At 38.6% G+C, this 19,132-nt stretch overlaps 1 protein-coding gene across 3 annotated transcripts in view; it reads left to right on the plus strand.

Moving 5' to 3' along the window:
- bach2b (BTB and CNC homology 1, basic leucine zipper transcription factor 2b) overlaps positions 1 to 19,132 on the plus strand; it is a 129,625-nt gene that overhangs the window by 8,862 nt on the left and 101,631 nt on the right. The window contains exon 2 of one of the 3 annotated variants that reach the window (XM_036147126.1): positions 11,006 to 11,141. The exons of the other annotated variants lie outside the window; for them this stretch is intronic. Coding sequence (XP_036003019.1) covers positions 11,103 to 11,141 — 39 coding nt within the window. The 5' untranslated portion in view covers positions 11,006 to 11,102. The remainder of the gene's footprint in view (positions 1 to 11,005; positions 11,142 to 19,132) is intronic. 3 annotated transcript variants of the gene reach the window in all.

Consider the following 19,132-nt stretch of genomic DNA (forward strand, 5'->3'; position numbering starts at 1 on the left):
ACAAACGCATGAACCCGCAGTTGTCTCAGATAACTCAATCCAGTCATACTAATCGTAAACAACAGGTGTGTTCGAAGAACCCAATTAGCCGGATCATGAATAGCCGGATGAAATCATCTTGGATGTCTCATTTGATCTTGGATGTTTTAAGCAACATACGAAGAACGGTCTCCTGGTTTGGTTTTTCTGGTGTGTTTTTGACCATCTACGTCTCCTATGACATTAGAAAGTTATGTTAACTGAAGACCCCCAACCTTCCTCTGTCTGCGGTCAGGATGCTCGCTGCTTTTGCTCTGGAGCTTTCGCAATGACTACATATTTACCTTAGTTACAGTAACCAGGAAATCAAACTAGGCTAATTTCCGCCATTTATTCATACTACTTCCTTAGGATTGCTCAGATTATTTATCATAAACAGAGTTGTGGTCCCTAGAGCCCATTCCCTGCTGCCACCATAATATATGCCATGCATACACTATCAAATTACAGCAGTAAGCTATGAAAACAGGCCAGTGTATCCAGATTTGGACTATGTCCAAATGTTCTCATGGGGAAGACCAAAACACCATAGAAGTTTCCTATTTAAATCATTTGCATTTGTTGTCAGTGTTCTGTTGAGCTGCTGAGTCATCTGTGAAACCAGAGATCAGTCTGACCAAGACATTAACCTAATAACCATCGTACCACGCTAACATAATTACACTCGCAGGCTTCAGCTCTGCCATCAGCTCTTTCACTCATTAGGATATTCATAAAGCAACTCAGTGGAAGTCCTTTATCCCTACCACATGTAATGTTTCACATTTCATTTGCACAACAATTCCAGCTCAAAGTTAATACAATCATTAGACACATCACTTTGTTTTAAGTTCAACAGTCTTCAAAATAGTATAGCAATGACTAAATAAATAAAGTGGTATAGCAATGACTAAATAAATAAAGTGAAATTACATAAACATTTAAACTCCTTTCAAAATTCTGTTGCAGCTTTTAGAAAATGCTTCTGAATTCAGCTACACTGTAGGCTGAGCTGTGATATGTCGCAGTCAGAAGTAAGACTAACGTGTTTCGTGATGGTCAGGTAAAGCTTCTTTTGTCACCAATCAAGAGCTTTCTCAGCGTAAGAATGTGGGATTCTGTGTCAAATATTAGGCTTAAAACAGTTAACACTTCTTGTTTTAATGTCGCTTCTTTGTTGAGACATGATTTCACATTTCCACTAAAATGTGTAACCTTGGTAACAGTAACAGTTTAGGGCGATATGTCCATGAAATATACAGCATCTCATCTATAATCACACGTTGTTCATATTTAAGTTGAGCTCACATATTTAACTCACGCACTTTTATTGCCTCCTAATCCACACGTAGCAGGATATCTGGGAAAAACTAGACATTTTTATGTGATTATGCCTTTGAGCCACAAATAAAAGGCATCATACATCCCTTAAAACAAATTATCCTAAAAACTCTGGCCAAAGTGGTGATTTATAAACGCTCCGGTTTTGAGCCTGCGTGTGTACATGCAAAGACAGACATTAATGTCTGCCACATCACGGTCTGCAACAAATATTTCTAAACTGCGTCATACACGTGCGACCATTGTTTATACCCTTGGCTACACGATGGAGTTAAAAACGATTTCCCATCGTCAATGTTATATGAAACAATTTTGATCACAAATTCACTTTGTGTTTATTATTTTGTTATGTTTTTCCATTTTGATGATAAAACATAAAGTTTTATCAATTTTATATTTAAACATGGTGTTTAAAAGAAGCTCAACTTCCTTATCTGTCCACAGGTCGAACCTCCTGGCGCTATGAGTCATTCCTAACTAGAAGTCGTGGTTGTTTTGAAGGATTCTGATTGGCTGACATAAGTTTTAGTTTTACGGTACACTGTCTCCTATGTGCCAAGCGTATTTTTTATTTTATTTTTAAGCGCTCAGTGTCGTACTTCTGCGGGTTGGTGTGTGTGAAAACTTTTCTTTAAAAAAATCTCCCGTGTGTATGATATTATTTTGAAAAAAGGTGTAGGGTAAGATATTCGTTCTTTTTTTAACACTAGTACGAATGGACTAGGTCGAGTTCATTCTTACACACTAAGACTCACTACCATTAGGCTGAAGCTGCACTTCAGGGAGTCCTTCCACACTGCAAACTTAGATTAGAAGTACTATATATATATATATATATATATATATATATATATATATATATATATATATATATATATATATATATATATATTTTTTTTCAAATTCAAAAATAAAAATTGGATGTTTATGTAACTCATCTGGTATATATTATCCTCAGAAAGTAGCAGATTTTTATCAGATTTTTATCTGTCCAAAATCAACCCAAATTCTTTGGATGTTAGAGCCTATCTTTTGTATAAACAATATAAAGAAAATGATGTAAGTAATTATCTAATTGATTTGCGGATGTTAAATGTACGCTGCTGTCTAATTATTGTGTCCTCTGACCATCTGTTTGGAGGAGCGAAGAGGCCCCCAGCACCCCAAACCACAGTTTTAGTTACCTTAAGGACAGTTTAAATTGATCATTTAAATCTTCTGACCACTTCCATAGTTGGGGTGGCAGTGAGCTCTTATTGTTTCTATTATCATTCTACATGTCCTTTATATATCGTTGTCTGTTGTTCTTTTTGTTTTCTATGGAAATTGAACAAATCAGGTGGAGATGGATTTATGTTTGCTTTCATATTGCAGTGAAGAGAAGAGAAGAGCTGATAAAATGTTGATGTGGTCTGAGACTTTAATGGCAGTGAGGTGCAGAGCTGATGGAAGCGCTTTAGGTTGGTAACACCTTCTGTTGACGGGGATTTTTGAATGTGGAACATTCTGCTTGCCGCTATATTAGGCACCACATTTACAAAACAAGTTACATTAATAAATGTAATTCCCAGCAATAGTTATAGCAGCCTCACCTTCTTCCACAGATAGGTGTTTTACGGCATTATTGCATAGTTACAACTGAAGGTATCCAGCCCTATTTTATCTTTTTTTTTTTTTACGAACTGGAACTTTAACAGCTGCATGTGCTGTTTTTGTCAGTTAGAGTGCTTCCTGCTGGTTCAGCCAAAGCTCTCTTATCATCCCTGCTAGCTTCGCACCTGACAGCAGATAGGTATTAGCCAATGGTCAGTAACGTTTGAGTTTCTTAAAATAAAGACGTCTGATTGAAAAGTGATAGCTTCATTGCGGTTTTCTCCACTTGTGCACAGGCAGGGGAAAGCTTCTGTGTGTTTTTTCCTCTCAAGTGTGAGATCATATCCTTCTATATGGCACTCTTTTGTTCTGCTCTCTGCCATCGCAGAGTGAACAATGAAACAGTAAGATGATTGTCAGTAATGTCACAATCGTTAGTGCTTTCTTCTTCTGGCAGAGCAATTTGTTTAAAATATTGTGCATAATTATGCACAACATTTATTCACAGGAAATAATTAAATAGTTTGGAAATTTAGTTTTGCCTAAGGGGTTTATCAGTACTTACTGTTTAAATTCTGTTCATTGGTAGTTTTATCCTAACCTACTATCAGCTGAATTTTCTCTTGGTATACTTGATCTATGAAGAATCAGGCTGTCCTCTGATTAGTATTACAGTTATTGAGTTAGACCAGTAACACCAACTTAATTCAGTTATTAAGTTGTTGTTACTGGTCTAAATTGAATACACGTGTGAAGCTGGATAAAGCCACCTCCCATCTTTTCAGCAGGTTAAACATTCCCTGCGTATGATGCATTCTGTTTGCTCACCTCCCTCTAAGACCTCGGAGGGGATGGAAGAATGAGGAAAAAGATGACACTGGTCTGACACCAGTAAGCATTTCAGTCAAGAATCCTGTAAGATCTTTGTTTCTGTAAATGATGGAGGGGAGAGAGAGAGAGAGAGAGAGAGAGAGAGAGAGAGAGAGAGAGAGAGAGAGAGAGAGAGGGGGGGGGGGATCCTCTGATAAGGATCACCTATTATATGTGACAGGACAGGACAAAACAAAAAATTAGTGATGACAGCAAAAGTAAACTTCCAAAGCAAACCATCCTGATAAGATGCCTGAATCACCTCGGCTGATGCCTTTCCGCCCCAAGGAGCAGGAACACTCCACCTTATGGAGGAAGCTACTTGTATCCAGGACCTTCCTTTTACAGTCATATCTCATGGTGAGGTACAGACAGAGGCGTCAAAACTATTAATTTCTTTACTCAGGTAGTAGTATAGATACAAGGGTGTAAAATGTCTCTGTAGAAGTTGAAGTGCCAACTCAATCTTTTACTCAAGTAAAATGATAAAAGTACCTGTTTCAAAATGTATGAAGTAGAAGTAAAAAGCCAGCTAAAAGAGAATTATTCCAGTAATGTGTAGATAAGCAAATTTTAATTTTAGCAAAGTACTCTGCTTACTTTGCTTTGTACTTTGTTACTTGACACCTCCAGGTTCAGAACCCTCTAACTTGAGAATGTTGGGTTTTGCTCAGCTCTTTCTTTACCGCACCACATCGGAGCAGCACCTATCCTTTTATCCGTGTCCTGCACCATCATACTATTAGTGGTCCTGGTTGCCATAGACTGAGCCCCATTCCGGGGAGAGCATGCCGCCTGATAGCAGCTCAGAAAGGTGGTGGTGTCGGCTAGTTGTTGTTCTTTGTAAGGCTCCCATATACTCGGGTGTACTGTGCGCATACTGTGAGCTGCGTGGACGTTTAATCTTTCATAGTCGAGTGTACTTATTGCCTATATTTCTTGTGGCAAATCCTACAATTCCCACACTTTCTGCCAGTGAGACGAATTGGCGGAACGGATGGTAAAATGTTTTACTAGCTAACTGAGCACCTAGAGCCGTTTCTTTTCCAACAGGCTCCCACCTTTCAATGAGAACAGAGAGGGACTGTGATGCCGTGTGTCCTTGCGACCGCCTGCTTGCAGCAGCTCAGTGTATTAAGCTCAGCTCAGCGTCTCACATAAAACAGTTTAATGTAAAGACTTCTTGCCGCCGAGTAGTTTAGTGTCACACTGCGTACGCGATCGTAAAAATTTAACTCTGCAAAGTCCGAGCAGAGTCTGCCTTGAAAATGCGCGGAGTCTGCGCATATTCAAGGCAGTCTCTGCTCGGACTTCAGGATGTACCCAGATAACATAACGAGCAGACACAACAGACATTATATTTCTACAATTTGTGTATATATATAAATGCACGCTTTAAGCTTCCTGAGAAGCTTAAAGCGTGCTAATAGTTTTTAGGGATTGATAACACTTGTACAGAGTCCAAAAAAATCCGATATCACTCCTTTTTAGCGTTTTTAGTTGTTAGTTACCAGTGCAACAACATCATTCAAATGTGATAACAATGTATTTCTACTGTATTTCATACACTTTAGCAGCTTTTTCACTTGCATATGCTGTACAAAGTGATTTAATGAGAAATAAATGGTCAGAAGTACAAGTGTTAAGTTTTAAATGACAACCAGGCTAGGGCTAGGGTAAGGTCGGGGTGGGAGGGGGTTTATTAGGTATATAGTGGGTGATGGGGGGCTCTGGTCGGATGGCCCGTACGGGTCGTGTCGGCCCCCCCTCTTTGGGGGGCCTGGTCCGGGGGGCGCCTGGTCCGGGGGCGGGGCCGGGGGTCGGGCACAGGCAGTCGTATTGTTGAATTGTGGTGACCCCCCCCCCCCCACTTGGGATTTTTGGATGTGAATGCTATGTGGGAATGTGTGTAAAGCGTCCTTTTTTTTATTTATTTTTTATTTTATTTATTTATTTTATTTATTTATTTATGTATTTATTTATTTATTTTTTTGGTGTCTGTGTGTGGCGAGTGGGGCACAAGGGAGGGATGGTGTGAATGAGTGTTTTTTTTTTTTTTTTCTAGGTTTGGGTTCGGTCCGCTCCCTCTCCCAAGATCATCTCAAGTCTCCGCTAGGTGCTGAGCCCATCCCCCCACGTCCTGCCCTCCTCCGCTGCGTTGGCGGGCGCCTTGACCCTCTGGCGCGTTGACGGTCCTCGGGTTTGGGGCGGGTTCCCGGGTGGGCGCCGGCCCATTCCCGGCGGTGGCTTCGCGGGGCCTGGCCCCCCGGGGGGCGGCCGGGGCCCCTGCCGCGGGGGCGGGGCGCCCCTGGGGCCTCTGGCCCCCAGGGCCCATGGCCAGGACCACTTCAGCGCGGCCGGCTGCCGGCGGAGCCCACGGGCTCGTCCCCGCGGCTCTTGAGGGCGTCGGCATTGCGGTGGCTGGGGGATTTCCTCGGGGTCGTCTCTCCTCTTTCCTCAGGGGGGGGTTGTAGATTTCCTGTGAAGGCCCCTCTCGGGCGCACTGCTTTGGGGGCCCCTTTGGGAGTCCGGGGTTATGGGTCCCCTGACCCCTGCCTCTGTGCTCGGGGAAGGTGGGTCTTCGGTTCTCCACAATCACTATCAAGCCATTTCCTTCTGGATAATTTTCACCTAAACTAGTGCACTCTCACAATCTCCCACAGGTGCTGGGTCCCAGGTATTAAATGTTCACTTATATACAGAAAGGCTATAATTTATTTACTTTCTTTTACTTTTTTTTTTAGGTATCACATTACACATGTCAGCTTAAATAATAATACATATGATTTAGCAATGGTATCAAGGTGTTACACGATTGTATCTGTTGCTTTATGTCTGTTGGTTGTGCTGTTCTTTTTGTGTCTCTTTCCAGGTGATGGAGCAGACAGAGGAAGTTTTATCATTCTCTTCCTTTTATCTCTTCTTTCTTTCACCTCTTCTTTCTCTTTTTTTTCTCTTCTTGTTTTTCTTTTACTCTCCTACTTTCCCATTGTAGTGTCCATATAATTTGAAATTCTCCCTGCAGGAATCACAATAAAGCTATTTACACGCACAAATCAAGCGGAGCATTATGGCGAAAGCTGTTTGCTCCACTTGTGAAAGTAAAATCTGTCGAGCTCTATTTGGCATTAAGATATAAATTTTTATTGCCACATTGCTAGACAGGACACTGGGGAAAAAAATAAATAAATAAATAAAATAAAATAAAAAAATAAAATAAAATAAAATAAAATGACAACCACAGGGTTCTCAACAAGATTTTTGACAGTGTAACAGGAAATATGTTGGGGGGGGGGGGGCGCTCTGGTTTGTTGTTTCGGAGTGTCATGTGGTGCAGCTCAGAAGGGTAGCTCTGACCGACAGACTGTCATTTTGCTCATAATAACAGCTAGCCTTAGCTGTTCTCCACAAGGTTTCTACAACACTGTTGCAGATACAGGAGCATTACTAACATTGTTATGTTTCTCTCAAACATCCCTGTTGTACTGTTAGCTTAGCATGTAGCACCATTCAGCATTTCGTTTTACTTGTCTGTCTGCCTGGGAAAGTATTTATCCTGTCTGTAAAGAGGAACGCATGTTTTCTTCTCAGCTGTTCTCCAGCAGACTTTAAGACCTCCAGCAGCAGCTCATTATTTGGGTCTGGTGTGCTTCTGGAAATCCATATCGGATTTCCTGGTCAGGTTTGGTGAGGAAACACCATCTTTCCAAGTGGGAGTTCTGTATTCAGGAGTATGTTGCTGTCGGTTTTTCTGACTCACAGCTGGAAGCTTTCACTGTGACTGAAAGGATAGGTCAACATAAACCAAACAGAACCTGACTGTAAACTGCTACTTACAGAAAGGTTTATAGCTACTGTTGACAGAAAAGAGCTGGTTCCATAACAGAGGAGTATGATAACTGAAGGTGGAGATAGTGTGATGCTTTATTCAGAAGCTGATTAGGATCAGCTCCTCATATCTATCTATCTATCTATCTATCTATCTATCTATCTATCTATCTATCTATCTATCTATCTATCTATCTATCTATCTATCTATCTATCTATCTATCTATCTATCTATCTATCTATCTATCTATCTATCTATCTATCTATCTATCTATCTCTCTCTCTCTCTTTATATATATATATATATATATATATATATATATATATATATATATATATATATATATATATATTACATCAGACTAATATAATGTATGTTCAATACCGGCTTTAGGGTTGTTATTTGTTTTGTTTTATTTTTTTCAAAATAATTTATTGAGTATGACTGTAAGTATGCAGTGTGCAACAAAAATATCTACCTATCGCTGATGTTGTTGAAGCAGTGGAGTGTAAAACAACAAAGCATGTTGAGTGTGTGGTTTGGTGAAGAAGTGCAGCTGTACAAGAGAAGAAGATAGTTGGGAGGGGGGGCATCCTGTGAGACTAGCACAGGTGGTTGGGGTGAGGAGGTGGTGGGGGGGTTGGGTTGGCTTAGTGGTGGGAGGGAATGAGGAGGCTGTGGGCGTGGAAGAGCTGTAATGAGCCCACTTCCTGCACCAAGCCCCCTTGCAGCACTGTAAACCTGTAAGCTCACAACGAGATCAGCAGGATTTGCTGCCTGTGGCTTTTTACCATTTCACAACAAGCAGCCATAGGTTCGCTCCGAAATCAGCTTTCCTCATGTTGTTTTCTGTCTAGTCAATAAACATTAGCGAAAGCAAGAAAAAACACTTATTTTACAGCAAGAATTTGTGAATTTGAAGAATAAAACTGTGTGACATTTGCATCAGTTTAATTCATAAAAAAAATCTCACCAAATTTGGTTTGTATTTGGCATGTTTCACAGTTTTTATGACCATAAACTATACTGGATGAAGCTGCCTAATTCTAACCACAAACATGTAAAGTAGACCAATGAGATGATGTCCAAAACTTAGTAACATCACAAGAAAGCCATTAATGAGATGGCAGCATTTTATACAGTCTGGTATTTTATTTTAGGCAGGCAAAAGATGCAAGCCTTATCTTTTTATTATGTAACCGTAACCCTTACCAGATTATCAAAATATTAATACATTTGTCCCTAAACTGCTAAAAAATAGATAGGTATATTTTCCACCATAAAAATGCCAGTCTTATAAACCTACTTTTACCAGATATAAAAATATCAGATGTGAAATGTATTTTTGATGTTTTACACATGTATATTTATTTAATTCCACTGTTTAAAAAAATACAGAAAAGATTTTGATAAAATACATTTTAAGGAATATTTGTTGGGCTACAAGGTGGGTCGGTGATTGAAGATGGATGGATGATTTAAAAAATAACGCTGGTTTGAGAAGTGTTAATTCAGTAGTGAAGTTTAAAGCTCCAAAGAAGAAAAAGAAAAAGCAGGAGTCTATATTGTGGTCTGACTTTATGGTCAGTGTGGGCAGTGGCTCCTTGTGGCTCCCTGTGGTCCGCAGGGAGGAAACATAGTCTTAATGTGCACCTGCGGAGGTCAGGTGCTCCCGCATACAGCCAGTAGTGTTGTTATGGACAAAAAAGGTCAAGCAGGCGCAGCCATTTACTGTCCTCTGTTGATGTTGGGTCACAAGCTCCACGTCAGTGTCAGAGCAGCACTGTGTGGACACCTGTCTTTCCAACTGGCTGCTTCTTGCCACTGACTTTTACACATTCTCATATTTGATCTGAAATTGAAAACGCTAGACGGTGGTTTGAAACCACATCATAACTGGCCTCACTTATTATTGGTTCTTAGTATTCAGGCAGTTTGAAAGCATACTTCCTTATCTGCACCTGTTGAGATGTGGGATTGTTCCTTTCTTTTTTTTTATTCTCCTCTGTTTTATTTCCATCTTTTCTATGTTTTCCGTTTTTGCTTTTAGCAAATTTTGCCCAAATGCAGTGTAAAAGTTGGTTAGTTATTAAAACTCTTCCCAGGATTGCTGGGACGGGGATTATCATTGACTTTATCAGGGATTTACTTGAAAGGTTTGTTGATTATCAACAATAATTGGTTTGGGAAAAAAATTAAAAATCACTTAAACATATTTCTATTTCTCTCAAGAAGCATAAAAAAAATATTCATGTAATTAAAGATATTTAAGAAAAATCCCTCCCAAGCTGTTTGATTTTAAATGCATCAATTTTATTAAATTTTTAGCCAATTTGCGATGCTGTTGAAAAGATTTTAAGATTTGCCCATTTTTGCCAAAAAGATTGTTTTTACAGACCTGTTGAATATAATAGCACATCAATTACAGAATCACTTTTTTTTAAGATTGCTTTATTTCTACGAATAATACATATACTGTGAGTGACTTTTATGGCAGCGCATGTTTTTGTTTCCCCATAATAATATTTTTACTAAAAAATATTTAATAGTTATTTGTGTCTAAAATGTTATTCTCCTTAGGGACAAATTCCACCACATTCCATTTCAAATATATGGAATATATCTATCTATATCTATATCTATATCTATCTATCTATCTATCTATCTATCTATCTATCTATCTATCTATCTATCTATCTATATATATATATATATATATATATATATATATATATATATATATATATATATATATATATATATATATATATAATTTATAGAAAGCCTGATGTGCCTGGAAAGAAACATCAGGCCTGATTAAAGAACTGTGTGTTTTTTAATCAAGCCATATACTTCACCTTGAAGAACCTTAGTTTAGTTTCTCAGCTAAAGAAAAGCTGGTTTTTCTACCATTGTTGTTGTTTTTGCTTCCGATAGAAAATGAGTTTATATATATATATATATATATATATATATATATATATATATATATATATATATATATATAGATAGATAGATAGATAGATAGATAGATAGATAGATAGATAGATAGATAGATAGATAGATAGATAGAGATATGTATTATTTGACCATTTTATAACTATTCTTTATAATTTGACAATTTTAAAATTATTTCTGGTTCTTTGGGATTTTCTGGGGCGTTTTTTTGTTTTCACATAAAAAACAGTTAATTTGCCCCTTTTAAATTAAAACCCATTCTAACTGTCCCTATATGTGATGGAAACTTTTCTTGTGAAATGTCTGACTTAAGCATAATGCGCCTGTTTGCGCAGCTTTCACATGAGAAGGGATGAGTAACTGTGGATGATAGGAGGGTCTGTCTTCATACTGCAGGGACGCCCTCTTCACGCTCTGCCAAGCTGCCAATCATCTGTCGGACCTCGCATCTTTCTGACTGATAGTGATGTGTCCTCACACTGCTCGTGGATAAATGATCACTAATCAGCTCCCGAAGATGAAGGACAAGTCTGTAAGTAAAACAAACACTTTTAATGCTTCACAAGGTTTGTTTTTACATGTCAAAACCTGATTTGTTTCTTCGGCAGGAAGGCTGTTTTTTCCTGTTGTGGTTTGGCTTTGTGAAGGCGAGGCAAACATTTGTCATGCTGACAAAACACAAACAAAACCTCTGCTACTGCTAAGCTCTCAACATCTTCATTATTTCTCAATAGATCTTCTTGATTTCAACAGTGAATCTTGATAACAACAGCAAAAAACCCACATTGCTCAAAACTAATGAATACTTGGCAATGCTTGTGTTTCCATTTATAACTAACTGTTGCAAAGGAAATAAAGCTTCCCTGTCTGACTTCCTTTGCAGGTGTTAGCAGTGACTGTTTTATAGTTAATCTTTAATGAGAATTTATCCGCAGTTTTCTCTGCTCTGCCTGTGGGATCGTTTGAACATCTTTCATGATAATGTTCTCTGTAATCATGCCTAGAGAGTATTAGCCCTTATACTACAATTTAACCCTTTCCGTCAGAAGAGGCATTCAAAGCAGATCTTCTTGAGCTTTTAAAAGAGAAAGTATAATACCTAAGTGATCTTCTGTGGAGACTTTCACGTGTTCTGCTAACTGCATGAACTGAAGTCTCTGAAGTTTTCCTTCACAGTCTTTTAAATAAATACCAAGTGCTTTGTTGTGATGGTAATAATGTCCTGGCCATGGTTTGTGAGGTAGTGGAAGTAGTGAAGATATAAGTACCGTAGTAGGACCAGAAGTTGTCAGGGTGCTCAGACCACGTGGAGCAGTTGGTGTCTGCGCATCTCTGAAACCAGCTCAGTGTTGGCTTCTTATTGATCTAAAAGTCTGTTTGGAATAGATCAAATGTATATTTTTGTTTTTGCTTCTACCAAAACGTAATAATTATTATATTGTCTGAAGGTAAATACAAAGATTGTACTAATTGGATCAGACTGGGTCATAACTTGATGGCGTTAGTAAGTGATGGTACGTTAGGATGAAGAGTCAGTACTCGGCAACGGTTCTTTAGAAATCTTGAACATCAGGGGACCTTAGAACTGATCACAAAATGCCAGACTCTGTTTCATTTACAGTTTCTAGCTTGTGGGTTTGCTATACCATTTTTCTATTCTGTCAACTATCCAAAAAAAATCTGCATTCTAAAGTCTATAATGAAGCTATAACATAAAAAGCCCCCTCTCATAGCTTATGGTTTATTTAATTTCTACAAAACTTTTTAGGATTCTTCAAGAAACGAAGAATACTAGAGTCACTGAGAGCCAGAATGCAAGGTGCTTAAATAATTAGCTAATAGTTATTGTGCTCTAGGCGATTCTTTGCGATATGCAGATGGCGATCCATGTTATCGTGATGATGTTACATTTGCGATATATTGTGCAGCCCTACATAAAACCATGCAAACATGTGGAGGTAAGTAAAAAGTTTTAGTTTAGTGCATGTCGTACCAATGTTTCATGTTTTGTTGTTTTTTTTACTCTTCAACGGTGTTGTGAGACGTGATAAAAAAAACTAAAAATAGCATCACCATTGCTAACCAGGCATCTAATTACTGCATGTAGGAGTCAATAAATGGAGATTATCTGGTGTATGTTAAAGACTATGACCATGTAAGCATGCTAAATAATACTGTAACAATTAATGTAAATATTAGTTTTACCTCCAAAAATGTTCATATTACATGTTGACATGTTTGCTTTTTATGTAGCATTTTCATTTCTTAAGGTGCTCCTTTAATTAAAAACCGTTTGAGACCAATGCCTATTCTTTTCCTTTGTGAAATGCACAAAAGGGACTTTCTTCTGCCCCTAAAGAAGTAACTAAGTAACCTCTGCTTAAAATAGAACTTTAATGAGGAAATGTTTACTTTTACTTGAGTAATATTTTACATTGGTAGCTTTACTTGTATTTAAGTAAAATTTTATCAAATAACTGTATTTTTACATTAGTTTTGTACTCTTCCCACCTCTGCTAATTTCCAGTAATATAGGCCACGTTCCTGCCCACAGCCATCAGTATCTACAACAACTAGTTGGAAAAGGAACTGAGAATAGACACATTCTTTCCCCAATTTCTTTTCAATCAAACCCAAAATAAAAAGCAAAATGTGTTTTAAGTTTTGGATCTATAATGATTTAAAAATCCTTTCCCCATAAAAAAATATGACTTATTTGTTTAGTTGAAATATTGCATGCTCAAAAGGGAATGTCGAAAAGCTGAACGCAGGTGGAGAAAGAATAGACTCCAGGTTCACTATGACATCTATAAAGAGAGACTTAACAGATATAACTTAAAATTGAAAAATGCAAGAGAATCTTTTTTCTCTGAGATCATTAAGAAAAACATTAATAATGCTCGTGTCTTATTTTCCACAGTCGACAGGTTAACAAATCCTCCTGTGTCCGTGGCTTCAGAACTCCACTCCACCAGGGCCTGCAATGAATTTGCAAACTTCTTTACTGAAAAAATCCAAAAGATTAGAGGATCTGTTTGTACATCCATACTAAGTTCAGTACCAACGTTGTCTCCTACCAGAATTGATAGCCAAATAAACTCCAAAAGCTTAGAGCAGATAATTCAGCAGTTAAGTTCTTCCTCAAGCTGCCTTGATGTTCTCCCCGCAGCTTTCTTTAAAAAAGTTTTACCTGTCATAGCGTCTGATTTGACTCAGATAATAAACGCGTCCCTTCTGTCAGGTATTTTCCCCCAGTCCCTAAAAACAGCAATTATCAAACCACTGCTGAAAAAGAAAAATTTAGACAAACTTCTACTCCAGAACTACAGGCCCATCTCAAACCTCCCTTTTATCAGTAAGATCATTGAAAAAGTTGTATTTCAACAGTTAAACACCTTCTTAACAACGACCAGCTGCTTTGACGTTTTCCAGTCAGGTTTCCGTGCTCACCACAGTACAGAGACCGCCCTTATCAAGGTGTTTAATGACATCCATATAAATACAGACTGTGGAAGAACCACCGTGCTGGTTCTATTGGACCTCAGTGCAGCATTTGATACTGTTGATCACTCCATCATGTTAGAATGCCTGGAGAACTGGGTCGGCCTTCCTGGTACAGCTCTCAACTGGTTTAAATCCTACTTAAAGGACAGGGACTTTTTTGTATCAGTAGGTAACTTTACATCAGAGATGACAAAAATCACATGTGGGGTTCCCCAAGGGTCCATCCTGGGTCCCCTCCTATTCAATATCTACATGCTCCCTCTAGCCCAGATAATAAAAAACAACAACATCAGCTATCATAACTATGCAGACGACACACAGCTCTACATCACCATGTCACCAGGTGACTATGAACCAATTCAGGCACTGAGTAAATGCCTAGAAGAAATCAATGCATGGATGTGCCAAAATTTTCTCCAATTGTATAAAAACAAAACTGAAGTAATAATATTTGGACCAATAGAGGAAAGATCAAAAGTTAGCACACAGCTTCAGTCGATTCAGCTAAAAACCACCAATCAAGCCCGAAATCTGGGAGTAGTGATGGACTCAGACCTGAACCTTCAAAAGCATCTAAAGACAATTACAAGGTCAGCTTTCTATCACCTGAAGAACATTTCTAGGATTAAAGGACTGATGTCTCAGCAGGATCTGGAAAAACTAATCCATGCGTTTATATTTAGTAGAATTGATTACTGCAACGGTGTTTTCACAGGACTTCCTAAAAAGTGGGTCAGACAGCTGCAGCTGATCCAGAACGCTGCTGCCCGTGTCCTCACTAAGACTAAGAAAGTAGAGCACATAACCCCAGTTCTAAAGTCCTTACACTGTCTCCCTGTATCTCAGAGAATAGACTTTAAAATACTTCTGTTAGTCTATAAATCCTTAAATGGCTTAGCACCTAAATACATCACAGACTTGTTATCGGTGTATCAACCCTCCAGACCATTAAGGTCTTCTGGCTCCAGTCTACTCCACATACCTAGAACCAGAACTAAACATGGAGAAGCAGCATTTAGTTCCTATGCTCCGTTTATCTGGAACAAACTTCCAGAAAACTGTAAAAGTGCGGAAAGCCTGAGTTCTTTTAAATCAAGATTAAAAACACATCTGTTTAAAATTGCCTTTGACTGTTCTAGTTAAACAGTTTTACTGTTTTTAATGTTCTTTTTTGTTACTACATTCTATCCCTACTTGCTTTTATTCTATTTTCTATCTACATTTTATTATTTTGTTATATCTTAATCATGTAAAGCACTTTGTATTGTCTTGTACTGAATTGTGCTATATAAATAAATTTGCCTTGCCTTGCCTTGCCTTTGCTAAGCACTACTGTGGCTCATTGTGTAGAGTAGTCATTTACCGGGTTCTGGGTTTGATTCCAGTTTTCCCTTGTCACATGTCAATGTGTCCCTGGACAAGTGGGACACAGTATAACTACAATTTTTGACTCTCAAGTACTCTTGACTTGGCAATTTTGTCTAAAGTTTGGACACCCCTGATTTATATTGACAACTCGGCCTTTATTAAGAAATCTGACATTTTTGCACCAACCTGTTCTGTTTGTAATGAACTAGGCATGGGATATAAGGACTCAGTGTCCTTCCAAAAGCTTAGCAGAGTATTGTGTGTTCAGACATATTAGCCAAACCTTACCTTTGAACACATTTTATTAGTTTAATTTTTTTTAACCTGAATTGGTAGTTAAGTTTATGATTACATGCAAATCCAACTGTGGTTGTTCATATTATTATTGAAATACAGCTTGTTCGCTGGATCTGGGAGTTTACCTGATTAATTTTTGGTACAGTTCAGTTTTACCAGTCAAATATTTAACTTCCAACCGGCTGCTGTATATGAATGGATCTCGCTCCTGACTCCATAACATACACAGTTATTAGTAACATCTGGATGCAATAAAGAAGCACAGCTAAAGCTAGCTCAGCCTCCTCCTTTCTTTGTTAAAACATGGGAGGAATGCAGCTCTGACTCAGCAGGTGTTTCACAGCAGACGTTTTGGCTTGTCACCACAGGAAAAGCACATTTGTTTCTCATGACACACAAAGTATCTGCATTCCTTCCACTTGAGCTAGCCCCAGATTGCTCCATCATGGCTCTTTTAGAACTAAATGTTTATCAGCAAAATGGTCCATGGCATGAAAGTAATCGAATTTAGCCAATGCTACCCTCAGATAGGGATTTACTTCTAAATGTTAAGCAAAAATACAGCCAAAGTACGCAAATGTTCAGAGATATAAATGGGCGTACAGTTTGAATGCCTTTCTGTTTCATGCTAACATGTCAATAGAAAAAATGGTCAGCAGCTTGTGTGCATTATTTTAGGACAGATAATTAGTAGTTTGTTAAACACTGTGGTGTACAGTAGTTTTAACAAGAATGTTTTCTTTTGAAAATTATTATGTAGCAGATTCAAGACATCACGCAACAGAGACCCATTTGTTTCTGTTCAAGAGCAGCAGCAGAAAGAGGTTTGTGAGCTGCCTGCCTTCAGATCCAGACAGAGTTTCATTATTTACACATGACCCATGTCTGAAAGTTTAAGAGCTATTCCTTGTTGCCCGGGTTTGTGTGAGGCCCCTCTGAAGTATCTGTGTTCAACTGTAAGAGCCTGTCTGCTTCCCATAATGCACCAGTCCATCTCCTGCCTGGTGCAGGCAGTGAAAGAGGCTATTGTTCCTGTCACTCCGAGGCATATTGCATGCACTTATGACACAGAGTGGGAGAAATGATTTCCATTATACCTCTGGAATGTCTTTGAATCAGTCAATGTATGGATACACGCTCCCCTATGCAGACTCTGATTTCATCCATCGTTTAAATAAACCTATCTCGATCTTCAAAAGAAAAGAACAGTGTATTGTTCTCTATACTATAAAAAGAGCTTAGTAAAGACAGAATTGGAATTGTTTTGTAAGATGATGGAAAATAACTTAAAGCTAATGTTCTAAGGTGGTGATTAGTTTGATTATATTAGGCCGTTTTGCTACACATTGTTTCAAGGCACTTAACAACAAAAGTCAAGTGAAATCATATAGACAAATTCCAAGTCAAGTAAATACATTCCACATTGATCCTTGCTGTCAAACAATGGCATCAAGTGAAGACCACATCCAAAGCTTCATGTGGTGGTCTTCTGCCCTGAATCAAACAGCAAGTTAAATCTCAGCAAGAAAACACAAGGCTTCCATTATCTCTCTCCCTGTAATGCCCTACTCCTCGTACCCATCTGATTGATGTGCAGTTAACATCGGCTGGAAAAGCTTCCCGCTCCTCTCATGGATTTTGCTGACATGATGTAATGTTTTGATGATTCTCGGAGTATAATGCAATGCACAGTGAAAGTCAAAATGAAAGAAATATCCTCCCCTTTAAAAAGTGAATTCCACTCTCTCAGGCAGATTGTTTATGCTTCACAGACCACACAAACCCTTTCAGTCACCAAAACAAGGTATTGTGTGCTTTGATATGCGTGAGAACATTTGACTCTGTGTTCTCAAGTTACACTCACACGCAGTACAAAAATAAGGACTATTCATTTGTGGAAAAAAAGTCTCTCCTGAGCAAAGTATCTGAGCTAGGAAAGATGCAACAGCTTCTGGGGGTGTAAAGGAAGAGCACTGTGTACAGATCATGAAACACAGCCTTATCCATCAGTGGCGAATCTATTTTTATCTTAGTTGTATCGGGTATCCTGCCACGCTCCTTTGTCCAGTGCTGTGGGATATATATGGCACAGTCTGATACAACTTAGATAGTGTAGGAGTCAATGAGATGTGGAACTTCTCCACGACAACTGATATCTTCCTCCAGGTGTGTGTAAGGTGAGGTAAAACCCAACCCTGTCATTGACCTCTTCCAGGCGTTGGAAATGCACTCTTCTATTTCAGATTTGCCATACGTTGCTACCAAGCTTTCTCACCAAGGGAAAGCTGTTTGCTCTCCCTTATCACACCCACGTTGAACATTTGCATTGTCACTGTATGACACTGAAGGAAAATACATACCGTAGGTCTGTTGTACATGGGTCATGTTGTAATATGACAATCTTTGTGATATCTCTTAGGAACCCTCTCCAATACGGATACTGGGGTTTGTAGAGGGTGTCGTATACTGCATGTATCCTTTACATCCTTCTAAATAACTACAAATCCAGGTGAATATATACCAAGCTGTTGGAATATCAAGAACAAAAGAAATATTTTAAACATTTCTTGTATTTTTGCATAATTTCGCCTCTTAAACCTGGAGCAGTTGTAGATATATGAGGAAACTCAGCTTTGACATTAACAGTTGTTCTGTTGATAGATTTCTACACCTTAGCTTTGGATTTTAACAGCGCCTCCAGAATTACCAGGGGCCTTTTCTATGCTTCTTTGATTAATAATCCCCTTTCTTTGCCATCCATTTCCAGGAAGGTTTGAAGTTGAGCCATACTCTCTGGAGTTTTGGTTTAATTAATTGAACAGAGCTCTGGGCGATGTTCAAAGCTGGGGGTATTGTTTAGAACCAAACTAGACAATATCCCCAGCTTCCTCCCTGACCTGTCTGCTGGGTTCCTTGGCCTTCATGATGCTGGTTCTTCTCTAATGTTCTCTAAGAAAACGCTGAGGCCAGAAGTAGAACACATGTAGTTATACTGAGATGAAATTACACACAGGTGGACTCGTGTACTGAATTTTATTTAAAATGATGAGTAAAAGGGTGTGAATCACTCATTACTCTTTAAATGTTTTCCTTCCACCCAACGGCTGTATACTACTTTGTGTTGGTCTGTCTCATGAAAATCTAATGTTATGCAAAATTTTCTGGTTATAACATGATAAACTTAACCTTTGCAAGGCACTGTAAACCAGGTCATTGTTTACTACAGATCCATTTAAGAGCAAGAACTCTTTCTAATGAAGTGACTTTTCAATACACAGGATCACCCAAACTCAAACTACTGCTTTAATAGGAGGCAAAGGTACAGGTTCTGCTTGCAAAGCACATGTCTTACAG

The sequence above is a fragment of the Fundulus heteroclitus genome, chromosome 15, assembly GCF_011125445.2.
Source record: "Fundulus heteroclitus isolate FHET01 chromosome 15, MU-UCD_Fhet_4.1, whole genome shotgun sequence".
Taxonomy (NCBI): domain Eukaryota; kingdom Metazoa; phylum Chordata; class Actinopteri; order Cyprinodontiformes; family Fundulidae; genus Fundulus; species Fundulus heteroclitus.